Genomic DNA, 18,689 nt, shown 5'->3' with positions numbered 1-18,689 from the left:
GACGAGAATACATAAAACGCTTTTTTGACTGGCTTATTCGTAGAGGAACAAAGGAATCTTAGGTTGACTAAGTTCGATTTTGGTCTTACACTCCTTTGTTATTTTCGGAAGAAGCCTGCCGGTGACTTAAGCCAGTCAAAAAAAGCGCTTGGTGAGATAAAAAACTGCAACAAAGTCGAATGCCATAATTTTTACATTTTTTTAAATTTATTAAATGAAACAAAAAATCGGAAATAGCATCAAATTTCAGAATAAGTTTAGATTTGTTTGAATTGGTCACCTTTGACACGGCCTTCAAACGGCCAATGAAACCGTCACACGCTGCCCGAATGATGCTCTGTGGTATTTTGGCCCATTACCGGCGAAGCGCTTACTTGAGGTGATCGACACTTTGGTATTTTTTAGTGCCAAACTTGCTTTCCAGAATACTCCAGACACAATAGTTCAACGTATTGATATCCGAAGATTTTGGTGGCCATTGTGCGCTGGAAATGAAGCGAGGAACCTCATTTTGTAACCATTCATGGGTGGCGCGTGCTGAGTGCGATGCTGCTGAGTCCTGTTGGAATGTCCAAGGTCAGCGGCCAGAATGTTTGCGTGCCCAAAGCTTTAATACACCCTCCAGAAAATTTTCACGATATTATTCGGCATTTATTTTGATGCCACCGTTGATTAATATGAGCTGAGAGCGACCATCGGCTGTTACGGCGCTTGAGTTCTGGTGGCCAATCGAAGGTTCACATTTTCAGCTGACCTCTTTTGCAAGTAAACACGATCATTTTCTTTGTTTACAAACTGCTGGACAACGAATGTTTTCTTATCGGAGAAAACCAAATTCGGAAGTTCACCACTTTCGGCCAAGCGAAGGAACTCTTTAGCTCTTTTGGGTCTATTTTCTTTCTGTTGCGGTGTAAGTTCTTGCACTTTTTAGAATTTCAATGGTTTTACGTCGAGCTAATTTTTTAATATTTGGCGAATGGAATATTGCGATATGTTCAGTTCACGAGCCATTTTTCGGTCGCTGGGACGCCGGTTTCGATTAAGTCGCTTCTTTACTTTTCGAACCATTTCTGCTGATGTTGCTATTTTCTTCAGTCCACTTCCTTGAGGTCGGGCTACACTATAACGAGCGATGATACGAGACACAAAAGATTTATTCACATTTAAATGCTGGAGTGCTCTAACGATAGCTCCTTGTGGTTTTCCAGCTAAATATAAAGAAATCACACTATGACGCTTGAATTCCATCACGAATAACTTTTTTTCTTGAAAATTCTCACCAAAATGGCTCTGTACGCTTGTAAACAATATAATAAGCTGTCACTGGAATAATTTTAACAGTTGTCTGACAGGCTGTTCATGTATTTTTTGTAAGCAAATTTCATTTATTTATATATCTTCGTCCGCTTTCACGTTTATTATATAACTAATGTGCAATATTTGACAAAATAGAAAATATTTCGCACAAACAATCGAATTAAGCTAAGAAGTAAAGGTGAGAACATATATAACAAGTTTTCGGATGACTTAATCCAGCCAGATAAGAGCTTTATGTATTCCCATCTTAAGTCTCTCAAATTTTGTGAAAAAGCTTCCATATATAATTCAATTCGATAATTCAATCCCAAAAAAAAACGAGATATCAGATACAACTTGGAAATGTAAAAATGTTGTCGAGATCGAATCAAATTTAGATTTAGACACAATTTATTTCCCTATTTTGATATCAATTATGCCATCAACAATGATTCGTCCAATTAGGTTAAATTTTTACAATACAGTCAAGTTTCGACGACAATGAAGTCTGTCAATTTTGGAACAAATCGATTCAGATGTAGCTATAGCTCCCATGGCAGAAGAATACAGGTAGATGCATCAACGCTTGGGAGCAATGGTATGTCAAACAATTTAAATGTTTTTTCAAATATAATTGGATTTTTATATGCTTTCTTATACTACGTCATTCGGAGGCTATTATAATTCACGTTTTTCAACAATTTTTACAAATTTAAATAATTTTTCATTCAACATTTTCAATTCCAAAATTGGTTTGACAGTTCATTATCCAAGCAGCTGTGTCGACGCGTCTACCTATATTCTTCTACCATGTATAGCTCCTATATAGGGTAGGAAGGTAAGACTTCTGTTTGACCATCGTTGTCAGCCCATAAGTTTCCATAGCGTTTATACTTGCGGCGAAGTCACTAGGGTTTTCTTATTTGTTCCATACAACAATAAAGATCAGACGAATTTCGTCATCTTACATTTACTTACATTACACAAAGCGAAGTGGATATATGGAAAATCCATCATCTTATTTAACCAACAATATATAATAACAATCACACAGGTATATGAAGCTTAAATTTATTTATACTTACACGACACAAAACATGGTTTTATTTACACACAGGAACAACATTTCGCCCATTATATAAACAAAAACACATGAAAAAAGATAAAATTTCAAATTGATTTGCATTTTTCATTTTTACACCTGACAATAACCACAACAACAGTGTCAGCAACAATTACACCACTAACAAAATTTTCGCTAAATTGGCTTACAATTTTATGCTGATCAAGTATATATTCACTTTGTTGAATATTTCGACGAGTTACAAACGGAATTACAAAGTTATTTTTTTCTCCATAGGTGGTTAATATGCCCCCCATAAGCTAAAGTGTGATTTTTTTGATATTAACTTTTTGGCAACAATAGGTTTAAAAAACTCATGCACGTTTCGGGTTTCGTTTCACTGTCAAACATCTTCAGTTTGACCGCAATTAGACGTACACGCCCATTCATTGTATATAAGTTGAACCAAGTTTGAAGTTTGAAGTAGAAGCCGGTTTAATTGTGATTATCTAAGAGAAACATTGTAAACTATTTCGTGTTAACTTTATTAAAACTTTATTTAAAACAAGTAAGCAAAGGCTACAGTCGAGCGGGGCCGACCGTTGAATACCCTACAACACTATAATAAACGATACAGTTTATATAGGCAAGATACTCGAAAGAATTCCACAAGATATTGTGACAAATAATAAAAGAAACCCATCAGGTTTCGTTCTCTTATTTTCAAATAATAGCAACTTAAACTAATTTGCTCATTTCCAATTTATTGGTAGATTTTTTTTTTTTTTTTGGTTCCATTTCAACACCTAAATATATGGCGATTATCTCCAAAAAGAGTAGACTTCTATTCTGACCCTCATCTTATCCCCATGCAAAATTTCGTAAGGATCGGACCATAAATGCGATCTGTATATGATATCCTAACTACTTAGTTTTGTTAGCTGTAGAAATATTACCAAATGTTTAATTCAAAGGGAAAATATGCCAAAAATATGACAAAATTGAAAAAAATATGAGAAAATTTACAAAATCAATATTTTCATCTTTAGAGAGATATTTTTATGCGATTTTTTAGGCGTTTTTTTCTGCCAAGAGGCCATTCTGAAATAATGAGAACTGTCGAAATCAGTTCAGCCGTTTTCGACATAAAATAGATCTTTCAAGCATATCTTCTTTGATAGACATATATATCGCACATATTTTGCTATATATTCGATTTGTTGGATCTTAACATCAATGTAAAGATCAGAAGTAACCTTGTCATGGCTTTGTGGTTTCGCCGGGATTTAAAATATTCGCGGTTTAACGAAAAATTTTGCATTTTTTTCAACAAAAAAGATATGGTCTATTTTAGCCGCTAAATATTATCCGATGACCACCCAAATTGGTAGGCTTCTTCCCCGCCCTACATGCGAAAATCCGCGTCGATTGGTCTATAATTGCGACCTGTATAGCTACTGCAAAATCCGAAATTTTTTCAGTATTTGGTCCATTTCAACCCCTAAACATTTGGCGATCATCTCCAAAAGAAATAGGGTTCTATTCTGACCTTAACCCCACCTACATTTTATATTTCGTGAAGATCGGGCCATAATTGCGACCTGTAGCGTGATTACAAATTAACATGGACAGACGGACGGACATACATAGCTAGATCGACTCAGCTCGGCGAGCTAGGAAGATCGATATATACTTTCCTATATGGGAAACCAATATTTCGAGGTGTTACATAAATTCGGGCCCAATCAAACTTATAATACCCCCAACACATAGTGTTGTAGGGTATAATAAACAAACTGTCAGACGTATGAGTTTTTAAAAGCAAAAACGGATATCGTTGACAATTTATGCGCAATCTGACCCTTTGGAGAATCTTTCTGTGGCCTCACTGACATATCTTCTGGTCACTTAAAGTAGAATTTGTTTTGGGCCCACTGTAAGGAAATAGTCAAGTATGTACTTTTGTGGTGTCCATTTTTGGAAAGAGCATCGAAAATACTTCTTGGCCACTTATTTTAATAAACCAAACCCATCTGGTAATTACACAGTGGCTTGACCCATATATCATATGGGGACTCTAAGGAGAAATTTTTTTGGGCCCACTGTAAAGAAATGGTCAAGGATGTACTTTAAGTAGAATTTGGTTTGGGTCCACTGTAAGGAAATGGTCAAAGATGTACCTTTGTGGTGTCAATTTTTGGAAAAAGCATCGTAAATATTTCTAGACTACTTATTTTGATAAACTAAACTCGAATTTATTTTCAAGCACATATTATCTGCTTTGAGATTTCCTAGCAACCTGAGAAATTAGTAAAATCTTAAAGTGTGGGTACATACGCAGATTGGCATCATGGTTAGGCATATTAATGTCAAATTATAAGGAAACAAGTAAAAAAGCATCTAAGTTCGACTTTTAAGATTCTCCAGCGTTTTGAAGGAAATTTCTGATATAAGTATTTTGACGAGTTACATACGGAATGACATAGAATGGTGGAGGTTATTAAATGAGAATGGTGGAGGTTATTAAATGACGGCAGGATTCGGTGCGGCTCTGGCATCCTTTTATGATATGTCAAAAATATGCTATGCGAAGACTTCAAGCAGCTTATGTACTCCCCCCTTTATTGTTCCAAAAAAGGTGCGAATGATGATAACTCAACAACAGACAGACGGATTCACTCAACAATTTGTTTTTTATACACTCCACCATAGTATGGGTGGTATATTAAGTTTGTCATTACGTTTGCAACATATAATATAATATAAATATACATTTTAGACCCCACTAAGTATATATATTCTTGATCAGCATAAAATTCTATGTCGACTTAGCGATGTCCGTCCATCTATCCGTCTGTGGAAATCAGTCTAGTTTCCGAACGAAATCAAGTAAGTTGATAAAATTTTACTCAAATGTATATTAAGTCTGCAGGACTTTTGATATTAAAAATGGGCCATATAGGTCCCCGTTTTTGTATAGCCCCCATACATAATGGTACCTTCCTATTTTCGGTATTTTGGTGATTTAAGCGACGTTATTTACCAAAAATGTTTCAAATTTGGTATTTGAAGTTCTAAATGAATACTACAGCCTATGACAGAAAATTGTCCGTGCAGGTCCACGCATTCCTATAGCCCCCATATAATGACACCTCCCGATATTCGGTACTTTTAGCGACATTATTCACGGGAATTGTTTCAAATTTGGTATTGGAAGATCGTTAATAGATATCACAGCCTAAGACAGAAAATTGCCTGTGCAGGTCCACGTCTTCACATAGCCCTCATATACTGGTACCTCCCGATATTCGGTATTTTGATGATTTTAGCGACATTCTTCGCCGGAATTGTTTCAAATTTGGTATTTGAAGTTCGTAATGGATACTACAGCATATGACATAAATTTGTCTGTCAGGTCCACGTCTTCGTATAGCCGCCATATAACAGTGCCTGCCGACATTCGGTATTTTGATGATTTTACCGACATAATTCACCAATTTTTTTTCAAGTTTCGCTATTGATTTTTGTAATGGTTTATGACATAACTTGCCCATGCAGGTCCACGTCGTCATATACACCCTAATATAACGGCTACATTCGATATTTTTAAGATTTTAACAGAATTTTTAACGGATATTATTATTATTATTATTTTTTTTTTTTTTTTTGAAAATTGCCTGAACGCCCTCCAAATGATGGAGGGCTCGGCCGAACTTGCAGCTTTTTTACTTGTTTTTTTGGTTTTCAAAATTATCCATTTGACAACATCTCATTGTCAAGATGTTTATTCATAAATCTGTTATACATACACAAATCAGAGATGGGAACTTGCTTTCTATGCAGTGGAATTTGACAAGGTAAATTTCAGAAAATACAAAGATTGGGAATATTTATTTGAAATGACGTTACCTTCTTATTTAAACCATGTGAAAAAGCTAAATCAAAAACGATTGAGATTAAATTACGGGATAGAAACCTGTTCGATCAGAATCTATAATATCCTTTATTGTTTTCCAACAAATAATAGACAAATAAACATTCAAATTATGTCGGAGAAATGGACATCAAAAGTGCACAGTGAAGCGCATTTAGGCCTTCACTGCAAATGTAGTCAATATTTTATTCCGCACTGTATAACATTTGAGAGTCAGTGAGCGAGAGAGAGAGAACGCAAAACATATGCAAATATATTACGTCACTTCTTACGTTTCCATCTTTCGTCTGACTGCCTCTCGACAGACAAATGTCTGGGTGAAATGTAAACATCACGACGAAGAGAGCCATGAAAGACAAGTGACAAAAATAAACATAAACAGCAGAAAAAATCCGCCGCCAAAGAAATGACTTTTCTGCCGGACTAGTTAGTAACAGCTGATTTGCAGTGGTTGTCACAATTCTGGATATTTATTTTTTACTCATTGCTCTAATCACTACAAAAAGCAAACCAAACGTATTCGGAATGGAATTCGAATGATGACACACACAAATTCTTTTAGCCTTGGTTTAACATTTATTTTCAGCATTTCGAGCCAATAATTCGTCAATGTTATCAGAAGCGGGTTCTAATTGTTGTTGTTTTTGATGACACTTGTTGTTGTGGTTGCTAGATTAGTAATTTGTTTCAATTCATTTATTTTTTCAGACAAAAAAATAAAACACAAACATTTAAAAAAGCTACGTATTCCCCAGCCCATAATCAATGTGCCGACATTGCCTTTCGTGACAATTTCAAGCTTCTCGTCGAGTTATTTATTAACGTTGTTTCTGTTTTTAGAACCGCACGCACAAAACCCGCTGTTTCGTCCGCTCCGTTGTACACGACTTGACAGTTCTCCGGTTATATGTGAACTGACATTTTACGTTATGACGACCAAGCAACCACACCAACCTGATGATTTGACGGCGAAATATAGTTTGTGTGGAATATTAGAGGCGAATACACATTCTCGTTAAGCGTTTATCATCTGTTGGATACTAGAACAGAAATATGAATGAAGCTTTTTCCATAATTGTAGAAAGCTTTCATGGTGGGGAAATGACGGTTACAATAATTTCATTTAAATTGAGGATTTCAAAATATTCGATACTTATTTCAAATTTTGATAGAACAAGAATTGAGACCCTGGCCTATAAACTGAATCGGAGGAAGGTAACCCCAAGAAAAAAGAGATCTCTGGCAACACGCAATCAACGGGAACGGGACAGATCTTTCCGAATATTTTGAGACAACTAAGGGTGTGAAACAGGGATGCCTCTTATCACTGTTATTATTTGGCCTCTATATAAATGACTTGGACCACTATGCATATTTAGTAGAGATCCCGTAACAAAAAAAGTTTATATTGGAAATTTATGTGAAGCAGATCATACCAACTATGAACCTTATTTGAATGCGTATCATGGCTTTAGAGTAGTCACAATTTGGGAACTATATCCAACTCTGAATCGATTTTCAACAAATTTGACAGATGTTATTGTACCTCTAGTACCAAATTACATAGCATGACATGACTTCGATAAGAATTATATTAAAAATTATTTGTTGGAGCAATAGATGTACCAATCGAGTTTAGCCAAATGGAGAAATTCGGTTGAATATGAAAATCTATTCAATTTGGGCTAATATTACAACATATGGCGAACAATAGCCGTAAAACCAGATGGAGATATATATCGAAGTTATATAAAAATCTTTACCGATCTCGATAAAATTTGTCAAAGGCATTTTCGTGCAATATCTAATGTCCGGTATCAAAGATATATATGGGAGCTACATCCAAATCTGGACCGATCTTGACAAAATTTGTTACATTTTTTTAGAGCTGTATCTGATATCTGGTACCGAATATAATTGTTGTGGGATGCATATTACGCTTGCGAGGTACTTTAAACCCCCGAATCGGATAAAACATATATATGGGAGCTATGACTATATCTGAACCGATTTACACCAAACATAATGTACTTGCTTCTTTTCTGAATTCGATCGGATTTGGAAAAAATTCATGTCATTTGGATTGATATTGGCCATTTGGTGCAAAATTTACCCGAAATCGATTGAAGATATATATGAACCGATTCTGAACAAATTCAATAGGATTCGTCCTTGGACCAAACAAATATTGTTTGAAAAATTTAATCTCAACCGTATAATAAATGTGACCTGCGTTTTTTGCAAAAATACATGGACGGACGGACTGACATGCATAAATCGACTCAGTAACTGATTCCATGAAGATCCTCCAAAGTCAATCTCGCTTCCTACTTCATGTTACAAACAAATACACAAAGACTTAATATCCTTACCGCTATGTGGTGAAGGATATAAAAAACAAAAAACCGAAACTGAATGTAAATTCAAAATTTCTTTCCAAAACTATGTTCTATATATCTAAAGATTGATTTCGTGAAAAAGGAGTTCATTTTGTTCAAACATACGGTGTAATAAACATTATGGTTACAAAATGAATTTAAATATTTTTTAAACCATTTTCATATCAAAATATAAGGGGATTAAATACAAAGCTAGGCGACGTTTTCCTTAAAAGTTTCTTTTGTGAATATAAAATAATCGCTTTCATTGAAACGTGGTCCAAATCTGATGTTCTGGACACTGAGTTATTCTCTGATAATTATCAAGTTCACAGAAAGGGTGGATTGTTGAGAAAAGGTGATGGGGTCTGATAGAAGTTTAAAATTCGATGTCTTCAGAAACAATTGATGTCTCATCAGATCCTAATAGCAAATTTTCCTGTGCAAAATTAAATACCATTATTATCATTAATTTTAACCCTGCTGATTTTTTTTGCGAGAATGTCTTCATTATTTACAGACCATTCTCCATATAATTAAGTTAAGTTCCCTGGATTTCCTGGACCGAAGGTGACAATAGGTTGTTACACTTAGTTTTTTCGTATTCATTGAATATTACGATTTCTAGAAGCTCTCCCTAAGTACGTCCTAAGGGCAGTTATCATCCTACGCTGTTGATAAATTTCGAATTGCGAAATTCTTCCCTCAATTTAATTCTGCTAATGCTTGTATTGATAGGCGTAACTTTGGGAAAACCAAACTTGTCAAGCTACGCTCTCTTTTATCGAACACTATATGTCGTCTTTGCGAAGACATTGACTTATGTGTATCAACATTTTATGAGCAACTTAATTTTGTTTTATCTAGCTCTGCATCTACAGTTGAACAAAATATTAATCATGTTTTTCTTTGTTTTACCCCTGCACTGAGACGTTTACGCAATTTAAAAAGCATATTATTCAAAAAACATAAAGTGTCGAATACTGGACTTAAAATTGAACTATTCAAAGTATTCTTCCGCAAGGGATGGATATAAAGGCGAGAATACATAAAACGCTTTTTTGACTGGCTTAAGCCATCGGCTGCCTTCTTCTTTGTAGAGGCTCTACTCTACTTCGATCTTTTCCGAAAAAAAACAAACGATGACTTAAGCCAGTCAAAAAAGCATTTTATGTATTCTCACCTTAACTCTGAAAACCCCAAATGTTATTCTCAACAAGAGGCACAGAAATTTCCTAGCCGTATGAAACTTGGTAGTGGACGGTAGTGGGATATTACAAGATTTTTGGAGTTTGTGACATTGTATACTTTTTTATGCCCTACACCACAAAGTGGTAAGGGTATTATGTCTTTGTGCATTTGTTTGTAACATGGAGAAAGAAGCGAGATTGACCCATAGTTTCTTTTGAGAATCTCCATAGAATCACTTTCTGAGTTGATTTATGCATGTAAGTCCGTCTGTCCGTCCATCCGTCGATACATGTATTCTTGTGTACAAAATGCAGGTCGCATTTATTATCCGATTGAGATGAAATTTTGCACAAATCATTTGTTTGGCCCAAGGACGAACCCTATTGAAATTGAAGATAATCGGTAAAAATTTAGATATAGCTCCCATATATGTATTCGTCCGATTTGCCTTTTATTGTACACACAACGTGTAATATCAGCCCGAATAGTATGGAATTTTGCAAATACAACCAAATTAGGCCTGAAAATTTGATCGAAATCGGTTTAGATATAGCTATAGCTCCCATATATATTGTTCATCCGATTTGTTATTTTTGTCCTCCGCAGCCGTAATATGCACTCTGTAACAACAATATTTGGGGAAATATATCAAATGCAGCTCAGAAATTTCTTTGCTTAATTTTATCGAGATCGGTTCTGATTTGGATATAACTCCCATAAATAACTTCGCCCGATTTACACTTTATTGTGCACCAAACGTCTATTATTTGCCCAAATGGGATGGAATTTGGCACATACGACCGAGCTGAGTCTAGAAGGTAGTATGTCAAATTTGGCGAAGATCGGTTCAGATATAGCTATAGCTCCCATATATATTGTTCATCCGATTTGTTGTATTTGTTACCCACAGCCGTAATATGCACTCCGTAACAATATTTCAAATACAGCTCAGAAATACCATTGCTAAATTTTATCGAGATCGGTTCAGATTTGGATATAGCTCCCATATACATATATTTATCTGATTTCAAATTAAGTTTGCACCAAATGGGCAATACAAGTTCGAATTTAAAAGATACAAATGCTTCGGCATATTTAGTCCTTTGAATTTTAAATTATAATTATAATCATAGGGTGTTTGATTGAATTCTCCCATAAAAACTTTTAAATTTTATGTAGAGCTCAACTAAATTAGCAAAGTGGTGTAGGGTAACATAAAATCGGCCCGCCCGACTTTAGGACTTTCTTTACTGTTTTTTCTTTTTGAAAGGTTTAACAGCATTATATAAGGAACACGTTTGAATTCAGATACTTTTATTTTTTTCTTTACCCAAGGGTGGCGGGTTTTAAAACTTCGGCCCGGTCGAACTTATTTACTTTTTAACTTGTTTCCATTAAAATTAAGGATACATCGACTATATTGAAATTATTAACTTACTCGATTAATGGCGACAAACGACGCTTGTTTATGGATTTAAGAATTACTTTTCTATTGTTTTACACCTGTTGTTTATTGCAGACTAAAAGCCAACTGGAAATGCTGGCTTCTTTTAAAGGCCAACAGCCAAGAACCACAACCATAGTTTGTGCTATTCCAAAATCACAATAAAAATACCATTTAAAAAGTATTTAAAATTCAACGCGTATTGCAAAATATCCAGCTAGGTGCATTTGACCCATTTCTTTGACAAAAATCAAGTTCAGAACTTTTCTTGGCAGCAATGCAAAAATGCAACGACAAACACACACACACACACATAATGATAAAAGTAGAGCGGGCACATAACACTTTCTTTAGGTAAATTCCCTAACCTGAGAGAATAATTTAGAATCACCTTCTGGCACACTTTTTTTTTTGTTTTCAAATCATAACCCAATTCTTACCATAGACTTCACATTTATTAATTTTTATACGCATTTCAATTAATCTTGGGCATCTAATGTTCGTTTCGAGATGGTATCTTTACTTTATTTTCAAATATTTTATTTATTTTATTTATTTTGGGAATGTCCAACAAGTTTCGTTCTGATAAGGGTTTGGCGCTAAACTAAAGCACCAAGTCTATGCAAAATTACAACGAGCCACCATGGCGTCAACGACCGTTTGTTGTAGACCTAATCTCCATTATCGAATGCATGGATTCCATTTGAATTTCCGCCTAGATGCGTGCGTTTGTCTTTACCTTTGCATTGTGGTCTTAGGCAAATAGACTCTCTATTCGGGTTCCCTTAGAACAACAACAAATTTAAATGTAAATAAGTAAATAAATTGATAAACCACACTGGTGTTTGGAGACAATGAAACTACCTGAGGTCATATTTTTCTTCAAAAAATTCGAACTGAATTTTGCGGTTTATTTTTTATTCTAGGGGTAAAAAATCCGACCTCTGTTCTGATCTTACAATTTTTTTCTATAGAAAAAAGTCTGAAGTCTAAGGTTTTCTGTAGAAAAAAACACAGTGCAAAAAAACTGCCCACCAACAGAACTATTGGCAGAAGTGTAAGCCCCAGCCGAGACGCTTTCTCGTCACAGAGTGCCGATTGTTTTTTTTCCATTAGGTTGGCTTATCTTGTAGAATTCACATTGGAAATTAATTTGATTCGACTGTTTTTTTTCACTTTCGCTTTTCGAATTTGTTTACATACGAATTGTCTTCTTAAGCCTCCTAGACGAGTAAACATACGTTTGTGTGTATTTAGGTATTTATAGACTGGTGATGAGCTATATCAATGACCATTTGCCGGCTGCAATGCCCTCTGCATACCTAAATCGATGACTAAAAAATAAGGTCAATTTTATCTCGTGACTGACTGATTCTTTGTCCACCAGTTGTCACGCCAAACGTTGGCGGTCGTCTTTGTGAAACGTTCTGACAAAACTCGGTCATCGAGACTATGGTCTTCTCTATTATTCACTCGTTTTATCATTACAATTATAATAGTCAGTCTATTTGTATTGCGTTTTGTTTTCTAGGTTTCTGCAGAAGCGGATGTGCGATGTGCATTTTAGTTATCTTTATTTTGATGAGAGTTACAAGACGGGAGGATATTTATATCGAAAATAGAATATTTATAAACAACAAGTGAAAAAGCATTAAGGCAGTAAGGCCAGACCGAACTTTGAATACCCTCTACCATTTGGGAGAAATTGTAAGATTTTGAAGAAAAAACCGGTTTAAAAAATACTGCAATAATGTTGCTAAAATTATCAAATTACTGAATATCGGGAGGTACCGTTATACGGGAGCTATACGAAGACGTGGGCCTGCATAGACAAGAAATAAATATAAGGTGGCGCAAAAGTAATCCTCCTATCAGAAAATGCTATAAATTTTACGATTGGCCTCGAATGTCAGTTCTGTTTGGCATTTTTGTAGTAAACACAGACGAAATACACGTTAATAAACAATGTTACGCTACACTGCTCTAGAACGCATCGACCAGAAGATGTGCCACGCAAATGGGTATCAGTCGACGGTCTTTACAACGTATTTTGATACATGATTGGTTTCCAAGATGTTTCCGTACAAAGTCTAGATGATGCATCAGCTGTTAGCTGCTGACCGCCAATCGCGTCTAAAACGCTCAAAGGATGCATTTCTCGGGTTTTGGCGATTTGCGATCGCCGGATTTTACCGCTCCAGACATTTTTTGTGGGACTTTTTGAAGTAGCTAAAATCATCAAAGTACCGAATATCGCGAGGTACCGATATATGGGGGCTATACGAACACGTTGGCCTGCATACATAATTTTCTGTCATAGGCTGTAGAATCCATTACGAACTTCAAATGCCAAATTTAAAACAATTCCAGTGAATAATGTCGCTAAAATCATCAAAATGACGAATATATGTAGACACTGTTATGTGGGGCATAACATAACATAACATAACGCAGATCTGAGTAAAATTTTATCAACCTAGTTAATTCCATTCGGAATCTTGAATGATTTCCAAAGACAGGCATGCAGCTAACATCGCTAAATCGACATAGAATTTTTTGCTGACCAAGAATATACTATATACTGGGGTTTAAAATTTATATTTCGAGGTGTTACAAATGAAAAGAAAAACTTAGTTTACTATGGTGGAGAGTATAGAAAGGCGGAATTTTTTGCATTCGCATTTGAGGCTATTTTAAACATAATGTTATACAGGGTTTGCGAAATAACTGTTTCTTTTTAAAAATGATGTAAAAAAGCTATTGAATATTTCCTCAAAATCCTTTTATTAATACGTACCTTCCGGGTAACAATAGATAGTAATGTCATCCAAGTGACTGCCTCCAAATAAAACAAATTGAAACGGTTCCGATGAACGATATACCGAAAATGTATATAAAGTACTCACAAAGTATAATTTCAGACAATTCCGTTGAAAAATGTGGCTAAAATTATCAAAATGCCGAATATCGGGGGGTATCGTTATATAGGGGATATACATTATCGTGGACATATATAGACAATTCTTTTTCAGGGGGAAAATACTCACAAAGATCTCCAAAGAACTCCGATATAACCCATCTTCGAACTTGACCTGCCTGCAGACAAAAGAGAGATCTGTGCAAAATTTTAGCTTTTTATATTAATTCGTTTAGACTGTAGCGTGAATACAACGGACGAACGGACAGGGCTAAATCGTCTTAGAATTTTACGCTGATCAAGATGATTATTTCGATGAATTACAAACGGAATGACGAACCTAATATACCCTCCATACTATGTATGGTGGAGGGTATAAAAAAATGCATGTCTTCCCGAGCCTTTGATGAAGCAACGCGTCTACACAGGGCTCATAGAAAATTCACGGAAAGCCCATTTATAAACTATAATTAAATACTATTGAAATCTAACGATATTTATCAGGCCCCACGTTGGGCGCCATTTTGTACCAACCAAGGTTTGATTTGGAAAAATATCGATATTTAGTCTTTAAGTGACGTTGCCGGTATGCTGGCGTTTTGCGCGGCTATGCCTCGTTGGACTAGGGGTTGTTTTTGTCACTCATTGACATTTCGGTTGATAAAAATTAGAAATTCGTACCGGCATTAAAGATCATAATAGGGGTTTATTATCCCCTTTTAAAACCTCAGCCATATACTACAGAGGGTATATATCATTTAATACGGGCAAAACGTTCTGGCTGGTGCGCACGGTAACTCTTAAAGGGAATATCCGCTTTCGACCAAACTTGGAGATGGGCAATATATCCCTTACAAAAGGTCACTATTTTCAATGAAAATAATTTACCTCATACAAAGTGAACGAATCATTCGATTATGTTCAAACCTAGCAAATCCTTATAAATGTATCAGTGTAAATTCGAGGTTCTACACTATTATGCACATTTAACAGAGCTCCTTATAAAAAAAATTAACTATCTACACACAAATAGCCGAAAGTCGTTATACAGGAGCAAATCAAAAAAATATATATAAAGATATAATCTCACAATCATTTTGGTGGTAAATAGAATTTTTCTGTCAAAATGTTTTGACTTACGTTGACATTATCAAAAAGTCTATTTGGAGTAATTTTCTCTGTCTCCACTTTTTTTCTTAAATAATAAAAAAATATAAAAAAATCTTATCAGATCTCCCCGACGGGGAATTGAACCCCGGTCTCCCGCGTGACAGGCGGGGATACTAACCACTATACTATCGAGGATGTTATGTGTCGCTTGCCAAAAGCTTTACATTATGTCTGAGTCCAAAATAATTAAGCACTCTATACTATTGGAAGAAGAACATTTTACAACACACACGTATGTCAATATTGAAATAAGCTATCAACAGATGGCGCTCAATAATAAATGAAATATTTTTGGAATTCTACTTAAAATGATTTTATCAAGGTAATCTGTAATTAGATGTATAATGAAATCATGGTAGACGAATTCAGGTAGATGCATCAAAGCTTGCAAATATTGACATGTCAATAATGTTTTAATGTTTTGTTTTTATTTTTTTAATAAGTAGATTTGTATATGTTTTCCTATACGATATTAATAGAATTCATTTTTTATAAGTTTGAAAAATTTTTCCTTCAAAAATTTCAATTCCAACATTGGTTTGACAGTTCATTGTACCAGTGGATGCGACTACCTGTATTCTTTTACCATGAATGAAATGAAAAAAAAATCGACAGTGTTTTAAAGAAATTGATAAATTTTAAATATTAACTTTTAAGTCAATTTAAAATTTCAGGATATATGTTTCGGAATTTATCCATGCGCTAAAATGAAACTTTTTGAAAATTACCCGTTTTGAGACAAAATAAACTTTGTTGAGAAAAGCTGACAAATTATGGAAATAATGTTTTTAATAAATATTTGATCTTTTCCTGAACCTGCAAGAATTAACTGGTTTTGCAATTTATTTGATATCATGAATGAAAAATCGGGTATCGTAGTAAAAATTTTTATATTTTTGCAGTTCTGAAGCAGACCAATTGTAAACATTAAATCAAATTTATTTAGATATAGCTTTTATGTACGCTTGCAAAATCAATATAATAAATTATGCAAACAATTACAATTCTTAACCGAATTTTGGAATGCTGTGTTGTGGAAAATTTGAGATAATAAATTATGCTTAATGTGCTTAGTTATAGGGCTTTATTTTGCTAGGAAAGAGTGCCAAAGGGGAGTTCATATAGCTCTTAAAAACCTGTACAATCGATTTTTTAATCGGAGAACATACCTATATCTATTGTCAGTACCAAATAAAAATGTTGACTTAATTCCGCTGAACATCAATTATATGGCTTTCATAGAAGTTGCGAATATCGGGAAATAGCATTTTATGGGGACTATTTCCAAACTTACACCTATATGGAGATACAGTTATATATTAATCTGAAATAGTGTAGATAACTTTTCTATGAGAGAAAATATTATCTATTGGCAATAACAAATACCAACTTTGAAATAATTCCTATGAACAATGCTACTAAAATAAACGAAATACAGAATATAGGGAAGTATCGTTGATTGGGAGCTATGCGAAGACGTGGACCTGTTTACACATACTTACACAGCTTTTTATACCCTTAGAAATGAGAGTATATTAAATTTGTCATTCCGTTTTTAACCCCTCTAAACATTTGCCATAACATGATCAACATAAAATTCTAACAATGTCCGTCTGTCTGTTAAATTCACGATACAGACAACATTAGAGTCAAAATTTGGCACAATAGTTTGTATTGTGTCTAGGATATATCGGTCCACGTTTTGTGATAGCCCCCATATAGTCGTAGCTCCCGATATTCGGCATTTTGATGGTTTTAGCCACACGGATTTGTTTCCACGGATTTGTCTAAAAATTTATGTTTGTAGTTCGTTATGAGTTGTAGTTCCGGTGACGGAACATTTTTATATAGGTCTAGGATATATCGGTCCACGTTTTGGGATAGCCCCCATATAATTGTGCCTCCCGATATTCGATACTTCGATGATCTTTGCAACATTTTTCCACGGCTTTGTATAAAACAAGTATTTGTAGTTCGTAAGGGGTTCTAGCTCCGATGGCAGAACATTGAATTTCTAGGACCACGTTTTCCTGTAGCGCACATATAACGGTACCTTCTGATATTTGGTATTTTGACGAGTTAAGCTATATTTTATACAGATTTACCAACTATGATTATAGTTATAATTTAAAGTCGGAAGGACTTATGTATGAACGCAATATTCTCCTCTGAATTAATTTTTACCAAATTTGGGGAGGAATTTAAGTCTGAACCGATATTCATCGAAATCGGATGAAATATATATGGGACCTATAGCCATTACTTAGCCGATTGTCACTAAATTTGACAAACTTTCTTTCACGCTAAATTCGTATGTGCCAAAAACCACCCAATGTGTAATATTCGTAATATATTTTACGAATTTTACGAATATATTACGAATATTACACATTGGGTGCACAATAAAAAGCAAAACTGGAAAAGATATATATGGAAGCTATATTTCCAAATTCAATATCAATCGAGTTATAAATGCGACCTGTACTCTGTTTACAATAATACGGACATGCATAAATCAACTCAAGGTGCGATTCTATGCAGATCATTAAAAGGATCTCTCGCTCCCTTCTCTATTTTACAAACAAATGCACAAACACATAATACCCTGACCGTAGTGTGGTGTAGGGCATAAAAAGCAGTTTTTGGATAAATTCATTCCCTTAATATTTTGCCATTAACCCCCCTTCCCCCAGTAATATGCTCTGACCCTAACTCCATGCAAAATTTCATGAGGATCGAACCATAATTGCGACCTGTAGCTTGATTACAAATAAACGTGGATCGACGGACGGACATATGCCTATTACTAATGGTATTAGTCATTGATGCACAGGGAGATAAAGAGACAATTTCTCTTAAATATTTCAAAGAAGGTATTTGATATGATTTTCTTAATTTGTCAATGCTTAGACAGCATAATGCATTCGAATATAGTAAAAACTCATATTTGATTAGAATAATAGAAGAAGAATGCGACTAATTTTCCAATTATCGAGGTTTCAACAACGAGTGTCAGAGAAGGAACGTAAGAGAACGTCCAAATTTATTAATAATACAACTTATTTAAATAAAGTAATAACAGAAACCCTAAACACTTTGTTATTCACTGCTGTTTTATTAATACGAGACTTAACAACAGAATTCCAAGAAACTTCTTAGACAACCATAACAATGTGTCCCATATGGTCTAGTGGCTAGGATATCTGGCTTTCACCCAGAAGGCCCGGGTTCGATTCCCGGTATGGGAAGTTGTTTTTTTTTTTATTTTTTGTAATATTATTCTTCTTTTTAATAAA

General features: G+C 34.7%; 1 protein-coding gene and 1 non-coding gene across 6 annotated transcripts in view; one reads left to right on the top strand and one right to left on the bottom strand.

Moving 5' to 3' along the window:
* LOC131803601 (beta-glucuronidase-like) overlaps positions 1 to 18,689 on the bottom strand; it is a 97,629-nt gene that overhangs the window by 10,014 nt on the left and 68,926 nt on the right. Inside the window, exon 1 of one of the 5 annotated variants that reach the window (XM_059124992.1) lies at positions 7,023 to 7,217. The exons of 3 other annotated variants lie outside the window; for them this stretch is intronic. In XM_059124992.1, coding sequence (XP_058980975.1) covers positions 7,023 to 7,053 — 31 coding nt within the window. In that variant the 5' untranslated portion in view covers positions 7,054 to 7,217. Of the gene's footprint in view, positions 1 to 2,381; positions 2,532 to 7,022; positions 7,218 to 18,689 lie in introns of those variants that run through there. One more of the 5 variants, XM_059124990.1, reaches the window with a different exon arrangement.
* TRNAE-UUC (transfer RNA glutamic acid (anticodon UUC)) lies at positions 18,570 to 18,641 on the top strand. The gene has a single exon. It is a non-coding gene; the product is annotated as a tRNA-Glu (tRNA).

This window comes from Musca domestica, unplaced genomic scaffold (genome assembly GCF_030504385.1).
Source record: "Musca domestica strain aabys unplaced genomic scaffold, Musca_domestica.polishedcontigs.V.1.1 31, whole genome shotgun sequence".
Lineage (NCBI taxonomy): Eukaryota > Metazoa > Arthropoda > Insecta > Diptera > Muscidae > Musca > Musca domestica.
The sequence above is the reverse complement of the archived record's forward strand: the minus strand, read 5'-3'. Positions and strand labels throughout refer to the sequence as shown.